General features: G+C 47.4%; 1 protein-coding gene across 1 annotated transcript in view; it reads left to right on the top strand.

Annotated features, from left to right (window-relative positions):
- The window catches only part of LOC141053222 (uncharacterized), a 653,087-nt gene that overhangs the window by 269,996 nt on the left and 356,845 nt on the right, over positions 1-26,246 (top strand). Inside the window, exon 15 of the mRNA XM_073550619.1 lies at positions 5,720-5,887. Within this exon, the coding sequence (XP_073406720.1) occupies positions 5,720-5,887 (168 nt within the window). The remainder of the gene's footprint in view (positions 1-5,719; positions 5,888-26,246) is intronic.

The raw sequence follows: 26,246 nt of genomic DNA, 5'->3' as shown, positions 1-26,246 counted from the left end.
ATGCAACCGAGAAGCTCATCATCCAGATATGTGCTTTCAGATGCAGAAAGTTCACGCACTTGTTTTGTACAATTTTGATTTCCTCTTGCTGTTGTCAATTTTTTTTTTTTTTAATTTTCCTATTTTTTGAGTTTGATTTTTTTTTCTTTTTTATTGTTCTGCTTTTTTTTTGTCCTGATTGTAATGTGAATTGCTGATAACAGCAAGTTTAATGGCAAAAGTATGAAACAATATTCAGGCTTGTCAAGGAAAGGTCAAACTATTTGCATTCATTAGAAGCCTGCAGGAGCGTGCAGTGTGTGTTTCATTCTAAGGCTTATGGTTATTGATTTTCATACAGCTGTAGGAAGAAGATAATTAGAAGTATACTTCACTTATAGGTGATACAATTAGGAATAATTTGTCTATAACTACACAGGCATTGAGCTGCATTGCATCTAAGCGTCTTTTCCAGACAGCTGCTCTTCTCATAAATCTGATCTAGCACTGACTACATATGCAGTGGTTTGCTATGTTAATGTAGTTTTATGGACCAGAGAGCATGGAAATCATTGTCTCTAAACAAAACAAAAGATAGCACTCCAAAATCGAGTGTTTCAGAGTTTAAAACAGGGATCTAAGAGGTAAGTGTTCTTGTAGAGAGTGACATTCCAGGTCTTACATGCCAGTATGAGGAGACTTAAACACCTTGCATGCTCTTCTGGGAAATTAAATATGCAATTTGTCTCTTCAGAGAGGAAGAGGACTTGTAGTCTAGTGCCACCTATTGGAAGTAGCAATACTACAAATGAATATCGACCCTTTAATGAGCCTTGCAAAATGACTTGGGATAAAAGCCAAATCGGAATCTCAATTTGAAGGCACAGTGTTTCGGGGTACTGCCCCTCATCAGTGCAAAGTATGAGATCTGATTTAGCTAGGTGAGAGGCTAAGACTGGTGTCTAAGGGGTAAGCTTTTTCCTTTTGCTCCTTTTGGAGAAGTGACTTGTCAGGTCTGACACGCCGGTATAAGGGGACCTAAACACCTTGCATTCTCCTCTGGGAAATGAAATACGCAAATTGTCTCTTCAGAGAGGAAGAGGACTTGAACTATTGTGCCACCTACTGGAAGTAGCAATCTTACAAGTCAACCCTTTAACGAGCCTTGCAGTATGACTTAAGATAACAGTCTGGCTGCATTACACATAGCTTGATTGTAGCACTATTTAGTTGTCACAATTCACCTAATAGTTGCTTCTCCATTCTTCCATGCTTCTCCATGTGTTATAATGTAAAGAATGGAAGTTTGATTCTGCACGCCAGGGATGGGGAACTTTTTCTGGCTGAGTCCATTTGCATATTTTATACCATCCTTCAGTGCTCATAAAAAATTATCAACTTGAAAATTACCCTGCTACATTAGGTGAAACACTTAATATACTCACCCCTAATGTGATGGTAGGAGTTGCTTTTCTTTGGTGTGGCTGTGATGTTAGGTGGCACCGATAATGTTGCTACTCATAACTGCTTTTCCAGATTTATGTCGGTCTGGAATGCAGGCAATGACACGTTTTATAAAGACCTCGCAGCAGTAAGTCATACCGAATACACATGTATATTAAGGTACTGTCACACTTAGCGATGCACCAGCGATCCCGACCAGCGATATGACGCGGTCAGGATCGCTGGTACATCGCTAAGTGGTCGCTAGTGAGCTGCCACACAGGCAGATCTCACCAGCGACATCGCTGGGGACGGGGGTCGCTACTTACCTGTCACACTAGGTGATCCTGCGTCCTCCCGCCCGGCTCCACGCGTCGCTCGTCGTCACAGCAGGAAGCGCCGCAGGAAGCTGACGACGAGAAACAGTCCAGCCTGTTCTCGCGCGATCAGCGATAAGCAGCGGTGGAGCGGGTTGTAGGTAAGTATCACACACAGCGATATCGCTAGCAATATCGCTATAACGTCACAAGTTATAGCGATATTGCTAGCGATATCTCTTAGTGTGACAGGCCCTTTACACTGCAGGTCTCCTCACAGTGGGAAATTCATCACTTCTCATATTACATTTATAGAACTCAAGCAATGGGGAGGTCTGCAGTCTACAGAACATGGTATGCATTGAGACTGCTGTATATACATCACATAGGAGATGCCAAGACATCAGTAAATACATCACAGGAGACATTGGGGCTGCGGCATAGACATCACAGGAGACAATGGGGCTGCGTCATAGACATCATAGGAGATATGCGGATGTGGCATAGACATCTCAGGAGACGCTGAGGCTGCAGCATAGACATCACTGGAGACGCTGGGGCTGCAGCATAGACATCACAAGAGACTCTGGGGCTGCGGCATAGATATCACAAGAGACTCTGGGGCTGCGGCATAGACATCACAAGAGACGCTGGGGCTGCGGCATAGACATCACAAGAGACGCTGGGGCTGCGGCATAGACATCACAAGAGACGCTGGGGCTGCGGCATAGACATCACAAGAGATACTGGGGCTGCAGCATAGATATCACAGGAGATGCTGGGGCTGCGGCCTAGACATGACAAGAGATACTGGGGCTGCAGCATAGACATCACAGGATTTACAGGGGCTGCAGCATAGACATCACAGGAGATGCTGGGCTGCGGCATAGACACCACAGGAGATGCTGGGGCTGCGGCATAGAATAAGAAAACACAGCTTCTTGCCTGTGCACTGTGTTCCACGAAAATCTTTTCATTGGGCTGAGAAAAGGTAATTTTGGGCTGTAAACGACCCGAGGGCCTGAGATTCCCACAATGCTTACTAAAAAAATGTTTAGCTACAGGATTTAAAAATACCCAAAAGATGCAAATTGGACAAAACCTTTCTCAATGGCAGTACATCTGATGTGCATCTACAGCAGCCTTAAAGAAGTTTCATTTTGAAGGTTATGCAAAAATAGGTGATACTCTTAATGCTTTAAAATGTTAAACTAAACAATGCTTACCAGTTGAAACCCCCTGTTGATGTATCACCACCTCTCCACTGCTCCTCACCGGTCTTTGTTTAAAGGGAATCTGTCACCCCATTTTTCGACTATGAGCTGCCGGCACTGACATCAGGGGCTTATCTACAGCATTCTGTAGGGCAGAGCAGTGCACCTGTGCTTGAGTCACGACAGGCAGAAAAGAAGAGGACGTCACCGTTAGAAGATGGGAGGCACTGGACCGCAACACCCATCGGACCAAGACCGGACCGCCCCTGGGTGAGTATAATCTAACTCCTTTTTCTTCTCTTTCAGGTTACATCGGGGGCTTATCTACAGCATTACAGAATACTGTAGATAAGCAACTGATGTCGGTGCCGGCAGCTCATAGTCGAAAAATTGGGTGACAGATTCCCTTTAAAGAGCTGCAGTACTGGTATCATGCTGCATCATATGACTGTTATAGCACTGTAAGCAAAGACCAGTGAGGAGCAGCAGCACTGCTTTGTCTTTTAATAGGTATTTAATAGTTATTTAGTTGTTTTAAAACATTACCTAACTGGCCCATTTATTTAACCCCTTTCTGACATCGGGCGTAATAGTACACTGATGTCCGACTCCCTCCCTTTGATGTGGGCTCCAGCGGCGAGACCACGTCTTTCCCTGTACATGTCACCTGTTTTGAACAGCTAACATGTGCCTGGAACAGTCGCGGGTGGAATCGTGATCCACCCGTGGCTATTAACCCATTAAACTTGCACTTCCGGCAATTGTGCCAGAAATCCGCCCATCGGTGACTCCCGTCACGTGATCGCGGTTCACCGATGGGTTGGCATGACAACCAGAGGTCTCCTGGAGACTTCTATGGTTTTCACTGCTGGTTTGCTATGAGTGCCTCCCAGTGGTTGGTGCTCATAGCAAGTGAGTAATTCTCCTACATACAGGTGATCTGATCATTGCCTGTATGTAGCAGAGCCGAACGGGTTATGGTAGCTTCTAGTCTCCCATGGAGACTATTGAAGCATGCCAAAAGTGGAAAAAAATATTTTTTTAAAAAATATAAACGTTCAAATCACCCACCTTTTTTGCCCCATTCAAAATAAAACAACTAAAAAAAAATCAAGCATACACATATTCATAATCGCCCGATCTATCAATAAAAAAAAGATCAACCTGATCACTAAATGGCGTAGCGAGAAAAAAAAGTAAAAACGCCAGAATTACGTTTTTTTGGTCGCCGCGACATTGCATTAAAATGCAATAATGGGCGATCAAAAGAACGTATCTGCACCAAAATGGTATCATTAAAAACATCAACTTGGCGCACAAAAAATAAGCCACCACCCAACCTGAGATCACAAAAGATGGAGACACTATGGGTATCAGAAAATGTCTAAATTTTTTTTTTAACAAAGTTTGGAATTTTTTTTCACCACTTAGATAAAAACGATCCTAGACATGTTTGGTGTCTATGCACTCGTAATGACCAGGAGAATCATAATGGCAGGTCAGTTTTAGCATTTAGTGAACCTAGCAAAAAAACAAAACACAAGTGTGGGATTGCACTTTTTTTTTTGCAATTTCACCGCACTTGGAATTTTTTTTCCATTTTTGAGTACATGATATGGTAAAACCAATGGTGTCATTCAAAGGTACAACTCGTCCCGCAAAAATCATGGCCATTTTGACCAAAATATAAAAAAAAGTTATGGCTCTGGGAAGAAGGGGAGCAAAAAATGAAACTGCAAAACCAAAAATACCTCTGGTCGTTAAGGGGTTAATGAAATGGGCAATCCCTTTGAAGAGTTTGGATTTGTGTTTTCCATCCATTTTTCTCCCCATGAACAAATCCACTCCTGCATGGATAGATTGAGTCTGCAGTATGAACTATCCAGTTAATACACTTCAGAACTATACATGTTTGGGAGTTTCAGCTTTTATATCAGAGATTGGAATGATGGAAGCCAGATTCTAGGTGGAGATGTGTTACTTGTATGGGCCCGATTCTTCAAAACTTTCAAATCAGAATTCTGGTGCAAATGTTTTGAAAAGTTGCGAAATTTAGGCATAACTTGGAGTTACGACAAAATTTTGCGACATTTAGCATTTTCACTCCAGATTCTCTCCACTCCAACAAAATGGGCAAGGGTCGGTGAGGGCTGGACATTACAACTTGTCTAATTGATGACTAACTGTGGCATTCCCTACTACATAAATCTCTCTCCAGTAGCTGACTGTAGTGAGACTTCTGGGGTAGCGGAAGGAGGTGCACACCACTCGTCAGATGCCCCAGATTCATGAATGAAGAGGCGTGCACCTCTTTATGGATCAGGAACGACTTGACTCCAACATTCCTCCTAATCAAGACTGATGTGAACAATGCCGGTTTTGATGGAGCAGGCCTTGTGTGCTTAATCATATTCTCCATGTGATTTCTGGCTCTTGTGAAGTCTAGTTCACTACATTTGCACCGCTTATCAGTGTGTCCCAGTGATTTCTCTGTGAGCATCAACAGTTCCTCTTGGCACAGTTCCTACTCCACAGTTCCTCCTGGCATTGTTCCTATTGTGTTTTGTTTATATCAAACAGTGGGAGAAAACTAATTTGTTGGCATTTAGATATGGTTTGTTCGGATGAGTAAACCCTTTTAATCACTTTATCATGAATAGTTATTTCTTTTGTCCTTAATGACTCACAGTTTTCAAAATTGGTGAATTGTTTCAATTCATAGATTAAAATTCATCTTAACTGAATATTCGTATACTTTTCTTGTAGGTTGAAAATTATGAGAATCTAGTAAAAGGTTTACGTGAAGAGCTCAATCAGGGCCAGGTTCATCATCAAGATGGTCAAAATCTGATAAACAAGCTGAAGAAACAGACATCAGACCTGGAAAGTGAAGTGGAACATTTAAAGTCAAAAAAGAAGAGCGACTCTCATCTGGTAATAAGTGACATTTATGTTGCTCTCTTATTTTTTAGTATGCTTCTACATTTGATTGGTTCAGCCTGTGATGTTACAGAATCCTTTTTTTTTCTTTTTACAGAGGGCCCATTCAGGGAAAACGCAATGTGCATCTATTCTGTGTGTGTCAGCAGACAAATCATTGGTAACAGTTGAGCAGTTACCATTAGGTCTCTGTTATCAATGATCTATATGTGATGATAGTAATCAGCAAGAAGTTGTGTTCCTTACTAATCTGGGCAGAGCAACAACGCAATTATTATAACTTGTAAAATAAAGCAAATGTAAAAAAAGATAAATTAAAAAAGGCACACTTGTGCAATGTCAAGCATACTAGTCATTGGTGTGCAGTTATTTTGCACATAATATATGTATAATAATTGCCCCAATATCAAGATTACTTGTGTATTCTACCTTGGCCCTATCTGTTCTTTACCTGCAATCAGAAATGTCTGTACCTGGATGAGTATTCAACTATATGCAAATCCACATGTAAAGCTAAAACTAAAATAGTTATAAGATTCATTTTAGGGAAAGAATATTATTGAGTGAAAAAAAAACCCCTCAAATTAGGGCGAAAGAAAAATTAGTTTCAGCCCGCTTTTTCCTCTATAAGGCATAAAAAATAAAATATATCATGGCCAGTGTGAAATAATAAGAAATCATAAATCTTTTCTACAAATTGTCAGGTTTGTGCTGTTACTCTGATTAAAATGATACCTGGGTTTATGAAATCCGTCTTGTGATTGTTGTTTAATCTTTGCAGTTTTGAGTTAATGAGATTCTCGTGCTCTGGGGCAGGCCTAGGGGTGGGGTCTTTAATTGTTGTTCTGGCCTCATCATCATCTTTCTGGCTTAAATGACAGTGACCTGCCTCCTATTTTAAATACAGCACTTGTGCAGTTAATAGTGTGGTCTTTAAAAAAAAAAAAAATTAACTCCATCAAAATGGCGTCGGCGCTTGCGCAGTATTCTCTATCACTTGCCCATAGATGCTACTGTACATGCTTCACCGTCATTTTGCTGGAGGCAATTTTTTTTGTGCTTCAGCAAAATGGCGGTGGCATGCACAGTAGCATCTCTTGGCAAGCGATGCTGTTAATCTGTATAAGCCTTGGCCACTGATGGGTGGCGCTTGTGCAGATTAAGCTTCGCTTTCCCATAGATGCTACTGCACAGGCGCTGCCACCGGCACCATTTTCTTGGAGTTACCGTAATTTTTTTTAAAGACCACACTATTAACTCTGTAAGCGCCGTATTTAATGTAGAAGGCAGGTCAATGAATGTTCAGTGACCGGTCATTTAAGCCAGAATGATGGCGATGAGGCCAGAGCACCAAAAAAGCCCCGCACACAGGCCACTCTGGAGCAGGGACATCTCTTTAACTCAAAACTGCAAACAAAGATTAAATAACCACAAGACGGATTTCATCAGCCAAGGTATCATTTTAATCAGCGGAACGGCGCCAACCTGACAATGCATTTAATTTTGATGACAGATTCGCTTTAAGCAGCAAAGTAAATTTGGAATGAAACATTCCTAAAAGTATCATGGCCCAAAATAGTCCTGTTCATTCAAATGGTTAAAATGCATAATTTTTCTTAAAATTACCCTTATCTAATTATCACTTGAGTGTCCTAAAACAAAGCATATGTGTCCTTTTAGATGGGTGCATTATTCCTTTATTAGAAGTCTTTTTTTGGACCTAACACTGGGACCCCTGAACTTGCAACAACATTAGATTGCAAAATCATTACTTGAAGAGATGTAACAGTGTAAACCAATAATGGGGCTGGTAAATCCTCAGTGTATATTGTAAAAAACTAATGGCTGTTATCCTATGCCAATATGTAGTAGGAGTAATAATATTAATATTAGCAAATGCCTCCAATTAGAAATGTAGTATAGTTCTTCTGATTTGCTTTGTCTCTTTCCTCATGTGTAGACATTGCAGGACCTTAGGTATCCATGGTTATGACCACTATCAACTAGCTATCTAACTCACTATATCAGTGGATGTAACCATGGATATCTACGATTCTGCAATGTCTGCACATGAGAAAAGAGACACAGCAAATCAGAAAAACTATACTATATTTCTAATTGGAAGTATTTGCTAATATTATTATTACACCAACTACATATTGGGATAGGATCTTGGAGATGGCAATACTCCTTTAAATTTTTATCTCATTAATCCGTAGTACACATTAAAATAAGCAACTTTGTAATATATCTTATCCAAGAAATTAGCCTCTTTTTCTCCCTGGACAGATCATTTATTTTCAAAATTCACAATTCTCTGTTAAAATCCGTACTCGGTGAAGACAGATTTTTATGTCACTTAGGTAGGAGGCGACAGTTGGTACTGATAAGATTTTATCTATATATATAAAAGTGAATGTATGTCTGTGTGTATCACCAGCCAATCACGAAGCATCTTTCATTTCACCAGAGCTGTTTAAAAGAAGCTGAGCTGTGATTGGTTGCCGTGAGCAATAGTTTTCTCACTCCACGACAACACCTCAGCAGACACTGCCATGGTGGGAGAAATCTAGCATCCCCGGGAACATAAGCTCCCAGCCATTGTCTGCCCCCACAGAAAGGAGCAGAGCACATGACAGAAATGAATCCCCCCCCCCTGCCCATATACCCATCACACAACCTCCATCTCATAGGCACATCTTCCCTCTTAAAGGGATCTCCGGTATGGAAGTTAGGATGTGGGATATTAGGGGTAGTAGTCCGATGGCTCTGGCTGACTGGATAATGTGGGATATTAGGGGTAGTAGTCCAATGGCTTTGGCGGAATGATGTGGGATATTAGGGGGAGTAGTTCGGTGGCTCTGACGGAATGATGTGGGATATTAGGAGTAGTAGTTCGGTGGCTCTGGCTGATGGATGATGTGGGATATTAGGGGTAGTAGTCCAGTTCCTCTGACGAGAAGATGTGGGATATTAGTGGTAGTAGTCCGGTGGCTCTGGCTATAGGGATGATGTTAGATATTAGGGGTAGTAGTCCGGTGGCTCTGACGGGATGATGTGGGATATTAGTGGTAGTAGTCTGGTGGCTCTGATGGGATGCTGTGGGATATTAGTGGTAGTAGTCCCGTGGCTCTGGCTGACGGGATGATGTGGGATATTAGTGGTAGTAGTCCGGTGGCTCTGGCTGATGGGATGATGTGGGATATTAGTGGTAGTAGTCCGGCGGCTGTGACGGGATGATGTGGGATATTAGTGGTAGTTGTCCGGTGGCTCTGGCTGACGGGATGATGTGGGATATTAGGGGTAGTAGTCCGGTGGCTTTTACGGGATGATGTGAGATATTAGTGGTAGTAGTCTGGTGGCTCTGCCTGATGGGATGATGTGGGATATTAGGGGTAGTAGTCCGGTGGCTCTGGCTGACGGGATGATGTGGAATTTTAGGGGGAGTAGTCCGGTGGCTCTGGCTGACGGGATGATATGGGATATTAGGGGTAGTAGTCCGGTGGCTCTGGCTGACGGGATGATGTGGAATATTAGGGGTAGTAGTCCGGTGACTCTGGCTGACGGGATGATATGGGATATTAGAGGGAGTAGTCCGGTTGCTCTGGCTGATGGGATTATGTGGGATATTAGGGGTAGTTGTCCGGTGGCTCTGGGTGACAGGATGATGTGGAATATTAGGGGTAGTAGTCCGGCGGCTGTGACGGGATGATGTGAGATATTAGTGGTAGTTGTCCGGAGGCTCAGGCTGACAGGATGATGTGGGATATTAGGGGTAGTAGTCCGGTGGCTTTTACGGGATGATGTGGGATATTAGTGGTAGTAGTCCGGTGGCTCTGGCTGACGGGATGATGTGGAATATTAGGGGGAGTAGTCCAGTGGCTCTGGCTGACGGGATGATGTGGAATATTAGGGGTAGTAGTCCGGTGGCTCTGGCTGACGGGATGTTATGGGATATTAGGGGGAGTAGTCCGGTGGCTCTGGCTGATGGGATTATGTGGGATATTAGGGGTAGTAGGGTAGTAGTCCGGTGGCTCTGGCTGACGGGATGATGTGGGATATTAGGGGTAGTAGTCCGGTGGCTCTGGCTGACTGGATGATGTGGAATATTAGGGGTAGTAGTCCGGTGGCTCTGGCTGACGGGATGATGTGGTATATTATAGTGAATGTGGCTATGCGGAGTGGGCAGGGCTATACTCTCAGTTTTATATATATATAGATATAATCATTATAATTTGTTATAACCGTAGTTAGTTACTATGCCCGTGCAGCGCCGGGCTCTTCAGCTAGTGTGAAATATAGGAGGTGAGGAGGAAGGAAGTGGAAGGAGCCACAAGCCTGCCTCCTCCCACTTTGGCCAATATAAGAATCTTATCAGTAGTAATCACCTTCTCCTTTCTCAGTAATGTAATTTTCACTTCACTTACCTGAGAGTAAAGAATATTGAAAATGACTGACTAATCCAGGAGAAGAAAAGCAGATTTCTTTGGAAAGATATATTACAAAGTTGCTTATTTTCTTGTGTGCTATTGATTTATGAAGTAAAAATTTAAACATTTACTCTTTAATGACCAGGGGTATTTCAGTTTTTGCATTTTTGTTTTTTGCTCCCCTTCTTCCCAGAGTCATTACTTTTTTATTTCTCCTTCGCCTCATTGGGGGACACAGATACTGTGGGTGTATGCTTCTGCCACTTGGAGGCTGACACTAAGTGAAAAAAAGAGGTTAGCTCCTCCTCCGTAGTATACACCCTCGCCCCCATTGGGGGCGGAAATCAGTTTTTTGCTTAGTGTCTTTGGAGGCACACGTGTCTGGTTTTCTCCAGACTTTTTTTTTTTCTCTCTTTTTTTCCATGAAGATAAGACAGGGGCGACTGATCCTATTGAAAGGGTCCGATCTCCCCAAACCAACAACGGGCGAGCACGTGTTGAGTATCGTCTCCACGTATCCTTTCCCGCACCGAGGGACATATTTGGGTTTTTTTCCCCAGACATTTATTTTTGTTTATTTTATGAAGAAGAGACAGGGGCAACGGATCCTATTGAAAGGGTCCGATTTCCCCAAACCAACAACGGGCGAGCACGTGCGAGTGTCCCTCCACGTATCCTCTCCCGCAACGTGGGACACGATGCCGGACTTAGCCCTGTCCACCCCTAGGTATGGCCCCCACTGCTCCACCAACGCTAGACAGCAGTGCTGCAAGGCGGCGGACGGTCCCTCTCCTCACCCCCTGAAGGGGTTAGATGGAGCTTGGGTCCCGGCACCGTCCATAAACTAACCCCATCCCCTCTACCTGGTGGTACAGGTTAGAGCCGGAGTCAGGTATAAAGGGCTGGGGAGGGCCTGCAGCAGCGTTCCAAGAAGCTCCAGGCATCTTAGGAAGTGTAGAGCAATCCTCCTTCCCTCTCCTCCCTCCTCCCTCCTTCCGCCAGGCGTGGGCGCCGGGTTTTGGCGGCAGGGACTGGAGCCTTCGGCCTGCGGGCCGCCGGTCCGCTCAACCCCCTCCTCCCGCGTCGGGCGTGCGGGCAAAATTTAGTCCGCGGCTCTGGCCGTGACTGGGCAGCAGGCGGAAGTCCCGCCTCTGGCGTGACGTCATTCCTGGCGCCGCCCCCTGGCTAAAGCGGATGCCGAACAGATTGAGCCCCCAGCTTCATGGCAGGTAGGCCACGGCCGGGATAGGAATGGCCCGCCCTACCCGGAGGACAAGAGCGAGACGCAGCAGAGGCAGCGACAGGAGCACGTGGGTCACAGGACACTGTAAGTGTGACTCTGATCTTGGAGGCTCGCTGCAATTTAAAGGTGGCGTTTTTTGCCCCCTCCTCCTTTCCCTTCAACCCTCATATGAATTAGACCTGGCTGCAATATGATTGGGAAAAGTAAATCGCGTTCCCTTATGCCGCATGCATTTCTGGAGGGGTTAATTTTTTGCCACATGCCAGAGCCAAAAATTATGCGAAGCCTGTGAGCCCGATCGTGCCCAGGAGCCCTCCCCTGCGAGGCGACCAATATGCAATCTCCCCGGAGTGGATGAAATCTCCGATGGTGGTTCCACTGGTGTCGCGTCTAGCCACTGAAACCCTGTTGTTTCGTTTCTAGTGGTTCCTCTATTAAGGATTCCACGGATCGCCTCATAAAGAGCTTCTTGCTCAGTAAGTGAGGTGTCAGGATCAGCGCTCTTTCCCTCGTTCGCAGCGACTTGGGCAGCCAAGGCCATGAATTCATGGTCAGAATCGTTAAACAGGGTCGCGCAGAAGCAGAGCTACCTGCCGAGATATCGGAGATCGCGAGGCAGATGGCGATGGACCTGGGACTATGTAATCAATGCGTCTTTGCATGCTGCTAATTGCTCGGCACTTGCTGCCGCTAGCGCAATTTCTACCAGAAGAGCTCTATGGATGGCGGGCCGATTCTGCTTTCAAGAAGTCCTTGACTTCTCTGCCTTATGATCAGTGCGGCCGTTTATTGGAGAGAAGTTGGATAAGCTTATCTCTGACTCCACAGGAGGAAAGAGCGTTTTTTTCTCCCTCAACAAAGGATCAAACCGCCTTTTTCGCACCCTTTTCAGGCACGTTTTTGATCTTTTTCGCAACCCCGGGTGTACCACAGCGGCCAATTCCGCCACTTCAGGCCGCCCCAACCAGGATAGGGAGCGTCAGATCTCATATAGATCCAACCCATTGGGGAGAATGCGAACTCAGCAGCCCAGCTTAAGGGGATCCAGATCCCAAAGATAGTCGATTAAATGACTTGAGGCATTTGCCAGACGACACCGGCAAGGTGGGCGGCTGTCTACTCTGATTCCGCCACATCTGGTTCAGTGTTGCACACGACACGTGGGTAAGGGAGTTGGTGGCCTCAGGTTTACAAAATAGATTTTGTCAGATGCCCTCCAAGACGGTTTTTCCTTTTCTCGTCTTCCCAGGGTGGAAACCTAGGCAAGGGCTCTATTAGGGGCCATCGAATCGCTCCAGTACAACGGAGTAATCGTTTCTGTGCCAGAACACGAAAGAGCTCAGGGTTGCGATTCCAGGCTGTTTGCGGTTCACAAAAAGGGAACGCGTCTGTCAGACCTGTCTTGGACCTGAGGCTTCTGAACAGATTCGTCAGCATCAGACTTTTTCGGATGGAGTCTCTCTGGTCAGATATATTGGCCATGAAGCGGGGAGAATACTTGGCCTCCATAGATATCCAGAACGCATATCTGCACATGGCCACCGGCCATTCTAGGCTGAGCATGAGTACATTCATCAGGTGGCGAGCCCATTTTTTCCTGCTCGTTAGAGGTTTCTGCGCTTTGACATAAATGGTCGACATTTTTCAGTTCATAACACTATCCTTCGGGCTAGCCAAGGCTCCCGGAGTGTTCACAAAGGTTATGACAGTTGTCATGGTCATGCTACAATCTTGAGGCATAGTCATTTTTGCCTTACTTGGACAACCTCTTAGTTAAGGGCCCCTCAGCACGGGCATGCGAGAAAAATGTCAACATCACGCTGGATATTCTTGCCGCTTAGGGTTGGTCAGCGCGAGGTAGTCATCTCTTGTGCCAGCTCAGAGGTTTTTCCTTCTTAGGAAGGATCCTCGACACTTGCCGAGGGCTGGTAATTCTCCTCAGGAAGAGGCGCTTACTCTTCTGAGGGAGTCTGGACACTTCGCCATCCAGTCCCTCATTCCAGCTGGTTCGGGATGCGGATTCTAAGAGAAATGGTGGCGGCAATAGAAGCACTACCGTTCGCCAGTTCCTTCTTTGCCCCCTGCAGCACGCCCTCTTGTCAGCCTGGGACAAGAATTCCGTTCACGTTCGATCAGTGGGGCCGGCGATCCTGTCAAGTCAGGGAGTCGCTCGAATGGTGGATAACCAGTCCCTCTCTGTCCCAGGGGAAGCCCTTTTTGCCAGACCATTGGTTGATGATGACATCCAAAGCCAGTCTCCTCTACTGGGGAGCAGGGTGTGACATCGGCGGCTATGTCCGCCGATGCCCCTCCAGCAGCAGCGCACGCCGCAGCATCTCCTTACCTACGCGCCCCCGTCCAGGCGCGCGCCCGTCCTGCGTTCCTCCTCACAGCTGCTCCTGGCACCCGCTCCCTGTCGCGCGCGCGCCCCCTCCCGCTCTCTCCCTCCAGTGGTGGGCGGCGCTGAGGGGCAGGACAGGGGGACGCACTTCCGGGTGCTAGGATACTTCAGGCGTCCTCGCTCTGAGGAGGACGCCTGATGATCGTGTAGTTTTCTGCACCCTCTGGCCGCTACAGTCCTCTGTAGTTCCTCTTATCCATGCTCTGCCTCCCTGCCGTGCCCTGTGTTACATGCCTCTGTAGTTCCTCTTGTCCACGCTCTGTCTCACTGCCTTGCCCTGTGTCTCATTCCTCCGTCCGTCAGTCCCGGGTCCATATCTAAGCCATCCTTCTCCCTAGTCCTTATTTGTCCGTGGAGCCGTCCCTCTTGGTTCCGGCTGTTGCACTTCCGTCCCCTGTGGTCCTGCCCCAAACGATCCCTGTATAGGGGTCGGTCTTCACCTGGAGTGCTCGGCCCAGGGGCTCCGGATCCGCGATCCAGAGGGTCCACTCTCCGACGTAGCTCTTTCCTAAAACGTCACAGTATCATCAGGCCCTGGACCCCGCCGGTGTCGCGGCTGCCACTCAAAAGGAACTACTGTTCTTAAGGGAAAATCAGACCCGGATTATGTCCTTCATGAAATCCATGGACAACCGGCTTTCCGCCATGCAAACCGTTGACCCTGGGCACGCCCCCCTCTTAGCCAGTCTCCAGCAGGAGCTCGCACAGCAGCGCAACGCTCAATCTCACATTCTGGGGTATATGGCGTCTGTGGATGATCGACTGCTTGCTCTACAGTCCTCCGCGGCCGCCTCTACCCAACCCCGGGACGCTGTCCCAGCTCCTCCTCCCTGCCTTGGAAAGCTGCCCAGGTATAGTGGGGACCCGAAGTTGTGTAGGGGATTTTTAAACCAGTGCAGACTGCACTTTGAGCTCCTGCCCCAACAATATCCCACAGACCGCGCTAAGGTGGCCTTTATAGTGTCCCATCTTGAGGGAGAGGCGCTGGCTTGGGTGAATCCCTTATGGGAGAGAGATGACCCGGTGGTCACCAGTATCCAGAGTTTTTTGGAAACATTTCGCAAGGTATTTGATGAACCCAGGCGCCTTGCTTCCACTACGGAGGCCCTCTTTAACCTTCGCCAGGGATCCCTGACGGTAGGGCAATGCGCCATCCGTTTCCAGACCCTGTCCTCGGAGCTGGGGTGGAATAATGAAGCTCTTGTAGGTGCCTTTTGGAGAGGTCTTTCTAGTAAAATCAAGGATGAGCTGGCCGGGCGTGACTCTCCAACCACCCTGGAAGATCTCATCTCTCTGGCTACTCGTATTGATCTGCGTTTTCAGGAACGCGCCAGAGAGTCAGCCAGGGAGAGAAGGCCCTTTAGGTTATACCAAGCCCCCATTCCGTGCGCTGTTGCACCCTCTAGTAACTCTGCTCCTGAGCCTATGCAGGTGGATCGCGTCAAGCTTGTCCGAACAACGGCGCAGGAAGTGGATGACTAATGGACTCTGTTTATATTGTGGAGGGGCCAACCACTTCGTACGCACTTGCCCTGAGAGACCGGGAAACGCATCCACCTAGGCCAGGTAGGAGAGGGCCCCCTAGGTGATCATACCCCCTCTCTTCCACTTACTCTTTCAGCTCTGCTTATTACAGGTCGGGGGCATGGCTCCGTGGAGGCGTATGTGGACTCGGGCGCAGCGGGCAACTTCATCCGCCAGGAAGAAGTGGACAAACTCCAGATTCCCGTGGTTGTCCTAAGAAACCCGCGAGCAATCACCTCCGTCGATGGCAAACCTCTGCCCAGACTCATCACCATGGTTACCACCGAAGTTGAGCTACAAATTGGTGCACTTCACTTCGAGAAGATTGCCTTTTATGTCCTGCCTCAACTATCCCACGCCATTAGGGGGCATGAGCCAGTTGTCGACTGGCGCTCCGGGGAGATCTTGCGCTGGGGGCACGCCTGCCATGCACGCTGTTTGCGGACCGTTGTTCATCCCCATTCTCTGCCTAGGCCAACCGATCTCCCGGGCCTTCCTGTTCCATACCACGCCTACGCTGATGTTTTCTGCAAGAAGGAAGCGGATTCCCTGCCTCCACATCGGTCCTATGACTGCCCTATCGACCTGATTCCCAGAGCTGTCCCTCCCAGAGGAAGAACGTACCCTCTTTCTCCAGCCGAGACCTCTGCCATGACGGAATACATTCAGGAAAACCTGACCAAGGGGTTTATCCGGAAGTCCTCTTCCCCTGCGGGCGCGGGTTTTTTCTTCGTCCGAAAGAAGGACGGATCCCTGCGGCCTTGTATAGATTACCGGGGCCTAAACAATATCACCGTTAAAAATCGATATCCCCTTCCGTTGATTCCAGAGCTCTTTGACCGGCTGAGAGGAGCTCGGATCTTCACGAAGTTAGATCTGCAGGGAGCTTACAATTTGATCCGGATCCGCGCAGGGGATGAGTGGAAAACGGCCTTCAATACCCATGACGGGCATTATGAATACTTAGTCATGCCATTTGGTCTTTGCAACGCACCAGCGGTATTTCAAGAATTTATCAACGAGGTGTTCCGGGATCTGCTCTATTCCTGTGTGGTGGTGTATTTAGACGACATTCTCGTTTTCTCGCCCGATCTGTCCTCCCATCGCAAGAGCGTACGCTTGGTCTTGCATCGCCTTCGAGAGAATCGACTCTATGCCAAGATTGAGAAATGCCTTTTTGAGCAGACGTCATTGCCCTTCTTGGGATATATCGTCACCGATTCCGGTCTGAAGATGGATCCCGAAAAACTCAGTGCGGTACTCAAGTGGCCCCGTCCAGTGGGGATAAAGGCCATCCAGCGGTTCTTTGGGTTCGCAAACTATTACCGTCAATTCGTGCCTCATTTTTCTACGGTTACCAAACCCATCACGGCCTTGACCCGTAAGGGAACGAAACCCAACAGCTGGTCCCCCGAAGCTGAAGACGCCTTCCTGGCTCTGAAACGTTCTTTTGCATCTGCACCCATCTTGCATCGGCCAGTGACCAGCAGGCCCTTCGTCCTAGAGGTGGACGCCTCCTCCACTGGAGCGGGGGCGGTCCTGTCCCAGCAGGCTTCATCCGGGCGCCTGGTCCCCTGCATTTTTTTTTTCTAAAACCTTTTCGCCTGCGGAGTGCAACTATTCCATTGGAGACCGGGAATTACTTGCCATTAAGATGGCCTTGGCTGAATGGCGATATTTACTCGAGGGGGCTGTACATCCCGTCACCATCCTTACGGACCACAAAAATCTGGCTTACCTGCAGTCTGCCCAAAGACTCAATGCCCGGCAAGCCAGGTGGGCCCTGTATTTCTCCCGCTTTGACTTTCAACTTCACTTTCGACCTGGTAATAGGAACATCAAGGCCGATGCCCTTTCCAGGTCGTTACAGTCACTGGAGAGGGATGAAGACCCATCCTATATTATCGAGCCTGCTAAGATGATCACCATGGCTCCTGTGAATTTTTCCACTCCTCCGCCAGGTAAAACTTTCGTCCCTCAAGGCAGACGTTCAGAGGTGCTGCGCTGGGGGCATTCCTCCAAAGTTGCTGGGCACGTTGGGACTAAGAAGACTCTCTTGCTGCTTTCCCGGTATTACTGGTGGCCCACGCTTCGCCAGGATGTGATGGACTATGTAGCCTCGTGCACAACCTGTGCCCAGAACAAGGTGGCTAGGGCTTTGCCCTCCGGTCTTCTTCACCCATTACCAGTTCCTGAGGCTCCTTGGCAGCAAATCGCTATGGATTTTGTGACTGATTTACCCCGCTCAGCTGGATGTACCACCATCTTAGTCGTAGCAGATCGTTTTTCCAAGATGGCCCACTTTGTTCCCTTACCGGGACTGCCGTCCGCCCCGAAGTTGGCCGAGATCTTCATCCACCAGATCTTCAGGCTGCATGGTCTTCTTCATCGGATTGTGTCGGATCGGGGGGTCCAGTTTACCTCTCGCTTCTGGAGGGCTCTCTGCCGGCTTATGGGTACATCTCTCGACTTCTCCTCTGCATACCATCCTCAGACAAACGGGCAAGTGGAGCGAATTAATCAGGTGTTAACTACCTTCTTACGTCACTTCTCCAACGCCCATCAGGACAATTGGGTCGCGCTCCTACCTTGGGCTGAATTCTCGCACAACAACCATCCCAGCGAATCTACCGCCAAGTCACCATTCTTTGTGGTAACCGGTCAAAATCCAGGTATTCCGCTACCCTTTTCCACATCTACGGGAGTGCCCGCAGCAGATTCACTCGCAATGGAATTCTCGCAGATTTGGAGGGAGACCAGGGAAGCGCTCAAGAGCGCCAATAACCGAATCAAGAAACATGCGGACAAAAGACGAAAGGACGTGCCTCCGTACCATTCAGGTGACAAAGTCTGGCTTTCAACTCGACATATCCGTATGAGAGTTCCCTCTTACAAGTTGAGCCCTCGGTACATTGGGCCGTTTGAAGTGATCGGACGCATCAATGAAGTGGCTTATAAGCTGTGGTTGCCTGCTTCGCTCCGTGTTCCCAACGCCTTCCATGTCTCGCTCTTGAAACCCGTAGTCCTGAATCGGTTCCAACCAGTTTCCATCGCCCCTCCTTTACCAGTTGCTTCGGACGACGTCTTTGAGGTCAAAGACATCTTGGCTATGAAAAGAGTCAAGGGAAAGACCCTTTTCCTTATCGATTGGAGGGGTTTTGGCCCCGAGGAAAGGTCCTGGGAGCCCCGAGAGAATATCAATGCCCCCCGGATTCTGAAAAAGTTTTTGGCAAATCTCAGTAGGGGAGGACGTAAGGAGGGGGGTACTGTGACATCGGCGGCTATGCCCGCCGATGCCCCTCCAGCAGCAGCGCACGCTGCAGCGTCTCCTTACCTACGCGCCCCCGTCCAGGCGCGCGCCCGTCCTGCGTTCCTCCTCACAGCTGCTCCTGGCACCCGCTCCCTGTCGCGCGCGCGCCCCCTCCCGCTCTCTCCCTCCAGCTCTCTCCCTCCAGCGGTGGGCGGCGCTGAGGGGCAGGACAGGGGGACGCACTTCCGGGTGCTAGGATACTTCAGACGTCCTCGCTATGAGGAGGACGCCTGATGATCGTGTAGTCTCCTGCACCCTCTGGCCGCTACAGTCCTCTGTAGTTCCTCTTGTCCATGCTCTGCCTCCCTGCCGTGCCCTGTGTTACAGTCCACTGTTGTTCCTCTAGTCCATGCCCTGCCCCCCTGCCATGCCCTGTGTTACAGTCCTCTGTAGTTCCTCTTGTCCATGCTCTGCCTCCCTGCCGTGCCCTGTGTTACAGTCCTCTGTTGTTCCTCTTGGTCATGCTCTGCCTCCCTGCCGTGCCCTGTGTTACATGCCTCTGTAGTTCCTCTTGTCCACGCTCTGTCTCACTGCCTTGCCCTGTGTCTCATTCCTCCGTCCGTCAGTCCCGGGTCCGTATCTAAGCCATCCTTCTCCCTAGTCCTTATTTGTCCGTGGAGCCGTCCCTCTTGGTTCCGGCTGTGGCGCTTCCGTCCCCTGTGGTCCTGCCCCAAACGATCCCTGTATAGGGGTCGGTCTTCACCTGGAGTGCTCGGCCCAGGGGCTCCGGATCCGCGATCCAGAGGGTCCACTCTCTGACGTAGCTCTTTCCTAAAACGTCACACAGGGTTTTCGCCACCACACGACCCAAGGGCGATGGTCCCCGCAGGAGGCTCTCCTCCCGACCGAGCTAGTGGAGATACGGGCAATTTGACTGGCTCTGCAACAGTTTCATCACTTTCTGCAGGCCGCCTTGTCTGAATTCAATCGGACAAAGCTACGGTGGTGGTCTATATAGATCATCAAGGGTGCACCGGCAGCAGAGCAACCATGCTCGGGGTGGGGCACATTCTTCAGAGGGTCCAACAAACCACTCGGTGACCTTGGCAGCTCTCATCCCGGGCGTGGAAAATTGGGCGGCAGACTTTCTCAGGGGGAGAGTGATTTCTACATCCTGAAGTCTTCCAGCAGATTTTTTAGCTGCGGGGAACACCAGATGTGGATCTGTTGGCTTCCAGAGTGAATGCCAAGGTGCCCACATGCGTTGCTCGGGCCTGGAATCCGCAGGCAATCGGTAGACGCGTTGGTTGTGTTATGGAACCAGTGTCGCCACCCATATCTATTTCCCCCCGCTGTTGCTACTGCCGAGAGTCATCAAAAGGATCAAGAGGGAAGGGGCTCTGGCGATTCGGCTGGCCCCAGACTGGTCCTATTGACCGTGGTACGCAGTTCTAATGCTCCTGCTCGCCGACGTTCCTTGGCGACTGCCAGAATTCCCAAAGCTACTTTTTCAAGGGCCGATTTGCCACTCGAGCTCAGTGGCCCTGTGTTTGACGGCATGGCCAGTTAATCTTGGATTCTAACCCAGGTAGGGTTTGGGAGCAAGGTGGTCGCTACAATAGTTAGCGCCCGGAAGTCGACCTCAGCACGAATTTACCACCACACCTGGAGGGTGTTCTTCGCTTGTCGTCGAGGACGCGGTGTTTCTCCGCTGAGATTCTCGATCCCCAACATCTTGTTTTTTCTCCAGTCGGGCCTAGACTTGGGCCTGGCCCAAGTTCCCGCAGGAGACAAATATCAGCTTATCCGTCCTGGTCCAGTGCGGAATGGCTACCAGGTTACAGGTAAAGACTTTCATCCAGGGTCTCTCCCACTTGGCACCTCCCTATAAGGCGCCTATGGATGCCTGGGACCTGGACCTAGTCCTAAGGGTTCTGCAGGAAGCTCCTTTTTGGGACCGCTTCAGAAGGTTTCTTTGAGGTTCCCTTCCTGGAAAGTGGAGTTCCTAGTGGCCATCACTTTTGTCAGCCAGGTTTTTCAGAGCTGACGGCATTCCTCCATTCCTCGCTTTTCATAAGGATAAGGGGTGCTCAGACCAACCCCTCCCTTTCTGCCGAAGGTCGTGTCCTCTTTTCACTTTAATGAAGATATTGTTTTGCCTTCATTTTGTCCAGCACCGGTGCACCGTGTGGAAGAGGCTCGTCACATGGTAGACCTGGTAAGAGCCCTCCGGGGGTACGGGTCGAGGACGGCTCCCTTTCGTCAGACGAACATGCTGTTCGTGCTCCCCAAAGGGCGCAGGAAGGGGACTCGCTGCCTCAAATTCGACCATAGCCAGATGGTTTTTTGTTTGACTTTTTAGGAGTCATACCGCATTAGAGGCACGCTGATTCCAGCAGGGATCAGAGCGCACTATACTTGGGCAGTGGGCGCCTCTTGGGCGCTTCGGCATCAGGCTTTGACAGAACAGGCTTGCAAACAGCAACCTGGTCCAGCCTGCACACATTTGCCAGACATTGTAATAGTCATACTCAGGCTTCGGCGGATGCGAGCCTGGGTAGAAGGATTCTCCAAGCAGCGGTGGAGCACCTTTAAACAAAAGAGGCATGTACCTTGGACCGGTGAGTCAATCTCCCACCCAGGGACTGCTTTAGGATGTCTCACAGTACCTGTGTCCCCCAATGAGGCGAAGGGGAAACATGGATTTTTGTGAGTACTCACCATAAAATCCTTTTCTCCGAGACGCTCATTGGGGGACACAGCACCCACCCTAATAGCCAGTTGGCTCTTGTTTTGTTAAAATTTAGGTACATTTACTAGTTTGAGATAAGAGTGATGTTTTTTGACATGTTGTTGTACCTGTATTAAGGCTGCTTTGTTGTCCTCCTACTGCTTTAGCACCAAACTGATTTCCACCCCGCAATAGGGGCGAGGGTGTATACTACGGAGGAGGTGCTAACCTCTTTTTTTCACTTAGTGTCAGCCTCCAAGTGGCAGAAGCATACACCCACAGTATCTGTGTCCCCCAATGAGCGTCTCGGAGAAAAGGATTTTACGGTGAATACTCACAAAAATCCATGTTTTTCCGTCAGTATGGCCATGTGAGGGCTTGTTTTTTGCGGGACGAGTTTTAATTTTGAATGACACCATTGTTTTTAACATATCATGTACTGGAAAATGGGGAAAAAATCCAAGTGTGGTGAAATTGCAAAAAAAAGTGCAATTCCACAGTTGGTTGTTTTTTTTTTTTAACCAAGTTCTCTAAATGCTAAAACTGACCTGCCTTTATGGTTCTCCAGGTCATTACGAGATCACAGGTGCCAAACATGTCTAGGTCTCTTTTTTGAAAGTAGTGAAAAAAAAATTCCAAAGTTTGTTGAAAAGAAAAAAAAAAGTTGCGCCATTTTCCTGGGGTTGAGTGAGGGGTTGAGTGAGGTCTTATTTTTTCCATGCTAAGCTGCAATACTTTGATCGCCCGGTGTGTAGCAGAAATGCTCACTTGATATGCGCTCCAACCACCGGCGGCTCTCATAGCAATCCAGCAATGACAACCATTGAGGTCTGCATCAGACCTCTGGTTGTCATGCCGACCCATCGGTGACCCGCAATCATGTGATGAAGTCACTGTTGGCGGGATAAAAGGCGCGCTTCCAGTACGTGCGAGTTAAATGCCGCTGTCAGAGATTGACAGCGGCATTTAACTAGTCAACAGCCGTGGGTGGATCGCGATTCCACCCGTTGCTGTTGTGGGCACATGTCCAGTATATAGATCAGCTGACATGTGCGCGGAAAGGTGCGGGCTTCGGCGCAACAGGGGGAGTCCAACATGTGCGTACTATTACGCCCAACGTTGGAAAGGGGTTAAGAAACAAAATGATGGTCAATGTGATGACTATCATGTAAGGTCAACTTAAAGGGAGTCTGTCACCAGGTTTTTGCTGCTCATCTGAGAGTAGCATAATGCAGGGGCAGAGACCCTGATTCCAGTGATGTGTCACTTACTGAGCTGCTTGATGTCATTTTAATAAAATAACTGCTTTTTTCTGCTGCAGCTCTACCAGTTATCTGAAAGTAGATCTCTTTTTAACCCCGCCCACACCACCGATTGGCAGCTTACTTCCCATGAACAGCGTACACAGAAAGGGTGAACGGGGAAGGAGTTATACACAGATCAGGAATATGCAGGACTACACGGCAGCAGGTTTCCTAGTCCTCTATTGATAATCTCCCTCTGATGAAATGGTGATTATATGAAAAATACAGCAAGCAGCCCAGTAAGTGACCCATTGCTGGAATCAGGGTCTCTGTCTCAAATAATGATAATGATGTCTCTAATAATAATTGTGTGTTACCCTATCTGCTTAGATTTTAATGTGTAAAGTAAAAAAAAATTGAAGTCTCCAAGTGGCATTAATTAAATAATCAAATCTCACTTCACGGATCCTGCTCCCCCTCTGCTTCGTGTTTCCTCTTCACACATAGGGAATATCACTCAGACCGTTCTTGACGAATGTAGGTTACTACTACCTCCAGTGAGTGGTTGAGCAGGTAATCAGAGACCAGCAAGGACCCAGCAATGTCGGACTTGGAATGACAGGGGAAGCTGAGCTTTACTACTTCTGTTGTGTTATCCATTCTTGCCACTTATTTTTTAATACATTCTCCTGACTTTTTCATTTTATTAAAAAAAAAAATACCAAAAGTGTGATATCTCCTAAGGCCTGTTTCACACTTCCGTTTTTGTGTCCGCCAACCGGATCCGTTTCCGTTTTTTTGACGGAAACGGATGCAAACGGATCCGTTTTTAAAAAAACGGATCCGTTTTTTGACGGATCCGCGGTAATCGCTAATGGAAGTCTATGGGACAAAAAAAAACGGATCCTGCAAAAAATGGCGGATCCATTTTTTAACGGAAAACAACGGATTTTGACGGATTTGAAAAAACGGAAGTGTGAAACAGGCCTAAGTGTTGTGCTCTTCTCAGTCACAGTTTAGTAAAATTGCCTGATGACGGGGTCTCTGCAGTGCTTTTCTGGGTCTATGTTAAGGCACATTACTCATATAATAAGTTTCTTTTTTGGCAACATGATATAGATTTTGTTGGCTCACATGACACCTAGTTATTGCACATTGCTGAGCGTATCCAGTGAGAATAGACGGGACACGCCATCCGCTAGCTGCAGCACATGGCGGAGCCTCTACAGTAGTGGATATAATGCAGATAGTCATGAGAGACGTATTCATCGGATTGACTTATGATCTTACTTGGGCTTACATGCGTGGTAGTTTTTTTCTGACTTGTCTGACTGTTTATGCACAAGCCGTGTATGATAAAATGATGTGTAATCTCCAAATGACTGATAAGAAATGCTGGACGGAAGATAAGAAATGTATGACACAGATATTTCTTTCTCATTATACGGTTTTCTTTAGTATTTATCTGCATATTCACAGCTCCTTTGGGGAACGGTGATTTTATTTTAATTCCTTTTGGCATTCTATATGTGCATTACAATATACTTAGGTATTTACAGTGGAGCAGAAGAATTCTTATACTCAAGGCTTAAATGTTATACTGTACTACTGAGAGTATAACCATGGATAGAGCTATTTTTTCATACAGATAAGGCAGCTGCCAACTTGGCGACTCTGGTGCACTGTCAGTCCATATTGTAGTTTGGTGCTCGTCAGAGTGAATGAGAATGATTGTAACCCGCAGAGAGCGTGGAGCATCGAGGTGTGCTACACTAGTAAGGTAGTGGCTGCTGTGTATATATACTATATGCTGTATGTATACTATATGTATGCATACTGTATGCTATATGTATGCTATATATGTATGTATACTATATGCTGTATGTATGCTATATATGTATGTATACTATATGCTGTACCTTTTTTGTTGTTTTATACAATTGCTAATTGAATTAGAAAATGTGGAAAAGTTAGCACTGTTAAAGGGGTATCTCATTCTCTTCCACATAATCATCTATAAGATGCCTGATAAATTCCTTATCCCAAGAATGACCACTTGATTACAAATGGGAAAAACTTCCAAAATGTCATAGAACCAAAAAAGAAGGGAAGTACAAAGTCTCAATAAAGTCATGAATTTTTATTGATATAAATAGATTAAAATAGTTTAAGAAAAATATATCATATACAGTTCAAAAAGGGGATCATAAAGTCCTGACTATTGCCCCGACGCGCGTTTTACATTAGCTTTTTCTTAAGGGGGTCAGAGGCGTGTTTCCAGACTGAGTAGTCCACCAACAGGTACAGCATTCATGTGGTTACATTTTCCTAACCTCTTTTTGGGTACAATGCTCCCAATTTGGGCTAAACACGCATTCCTTTCTGTATAACCTTGAAATTTCTTGCCACTTGTGCATTTAACATTTCAATAGTCAGGACTTTTTGCAGACGGCACTTTATTATCTCTTTGGAAGAATGTGCACTGTCACTTTTGGATGTTTTGGAGCCTATGGGCAGTTATTATACGCTATGCATTTATTGTATCATCATCTCATGGCCCATATGCACCATCACTTTTTTTTCATTGTTTCCTTATGGCATGTACTATTTATACATTTAATTGAAAGTGTAACATTGCTATACCTGTCACCACTTGGTGTATCCGGAAGACCAATCTGCTCAGCTGTGACTCTGTTGTGTGATCCCCTTTTTGAACTATATGATGTATATTTTTCTTAAAACTATTTTAATCTACCATATTTATATCAGTAAAAATTAATGATGTTATTGGGACTCTGATAAATTCCTATTAGATGGCTGTCACAGCTCTGGAGAAAAAAAATGAGTCCACTTTAAAGCGAACCTGTCAGCTGATACATACTGCCCAATCTGTGGCAGCATGTATTAGCCACCGGCTGAACAATCACAGCCATGTTTGTTTGTCTCTAAAACGCTAATGTTTCAGAGAAAAACATACCTTTAATAGCTGTTGTGGCCGACTCGTGCTATTTATTGACTAGTCGTAGAGGCGGGCCATCAATGGCTTGTCCCTGCCTGCTGACAGTGACTGACAAGCCTCTGCTGATACACGCGCGCAGGCAGAGGCTTGTCAGTCACTGTCAGTGGGCGAAGAGAAGGTGTCGGGGACCCGCCTGTACGACTAGTCAGTTATATGGCATGGTCTACATATGCTATTAAAAGTATATTATTTTCCTGAAATGCCACAGCTTTTCAGAGAAAAAGCGCATGACTGTGATGATACCGCCAGTGGCTGATACATTCTGCTTATGCAAGCATGAACAGCATGCAACAGGTGACAAGCTTTAATGAAAAAGTGGGTATGCTTGTGCCTGCGTCTTTCAGTTAAAGTTTATAACAGCTGTGGAAGCATCAAACAGTGTTACCCAACTTTTCTTTAAAAACTATGAAGCTGGTGGTCGATATGCATTGCAAGTTGGGAATCAGGGGTTCCCTGTGCAGTCAGTAAGTGGTTGTCTCAGAGTTCAGATCTAAGAGATTAGACCCATGTC

This window comes from Dendrobates tinctorius, unplaced genomic scaffold, assembly GCF_039654945.1.
Source record: "Dendrobates tinctorius isolate UK_male_01 unplaced genomic scaffold, ASM3965494v1 ptg000165l, whole genome shotgun sequence".
Lineage (NCBI taxonomy): Eukaryota > Metazoa > Chordata > Amphibia > Anura > Dendrobatidae > Dendrobates > Dendrobates tinctorius.
The sequence above is the reverse complement of the archived record's forward strand: the minus strand, read 5'-3'. Positions and strand labels throughout refer to the sequence as shown.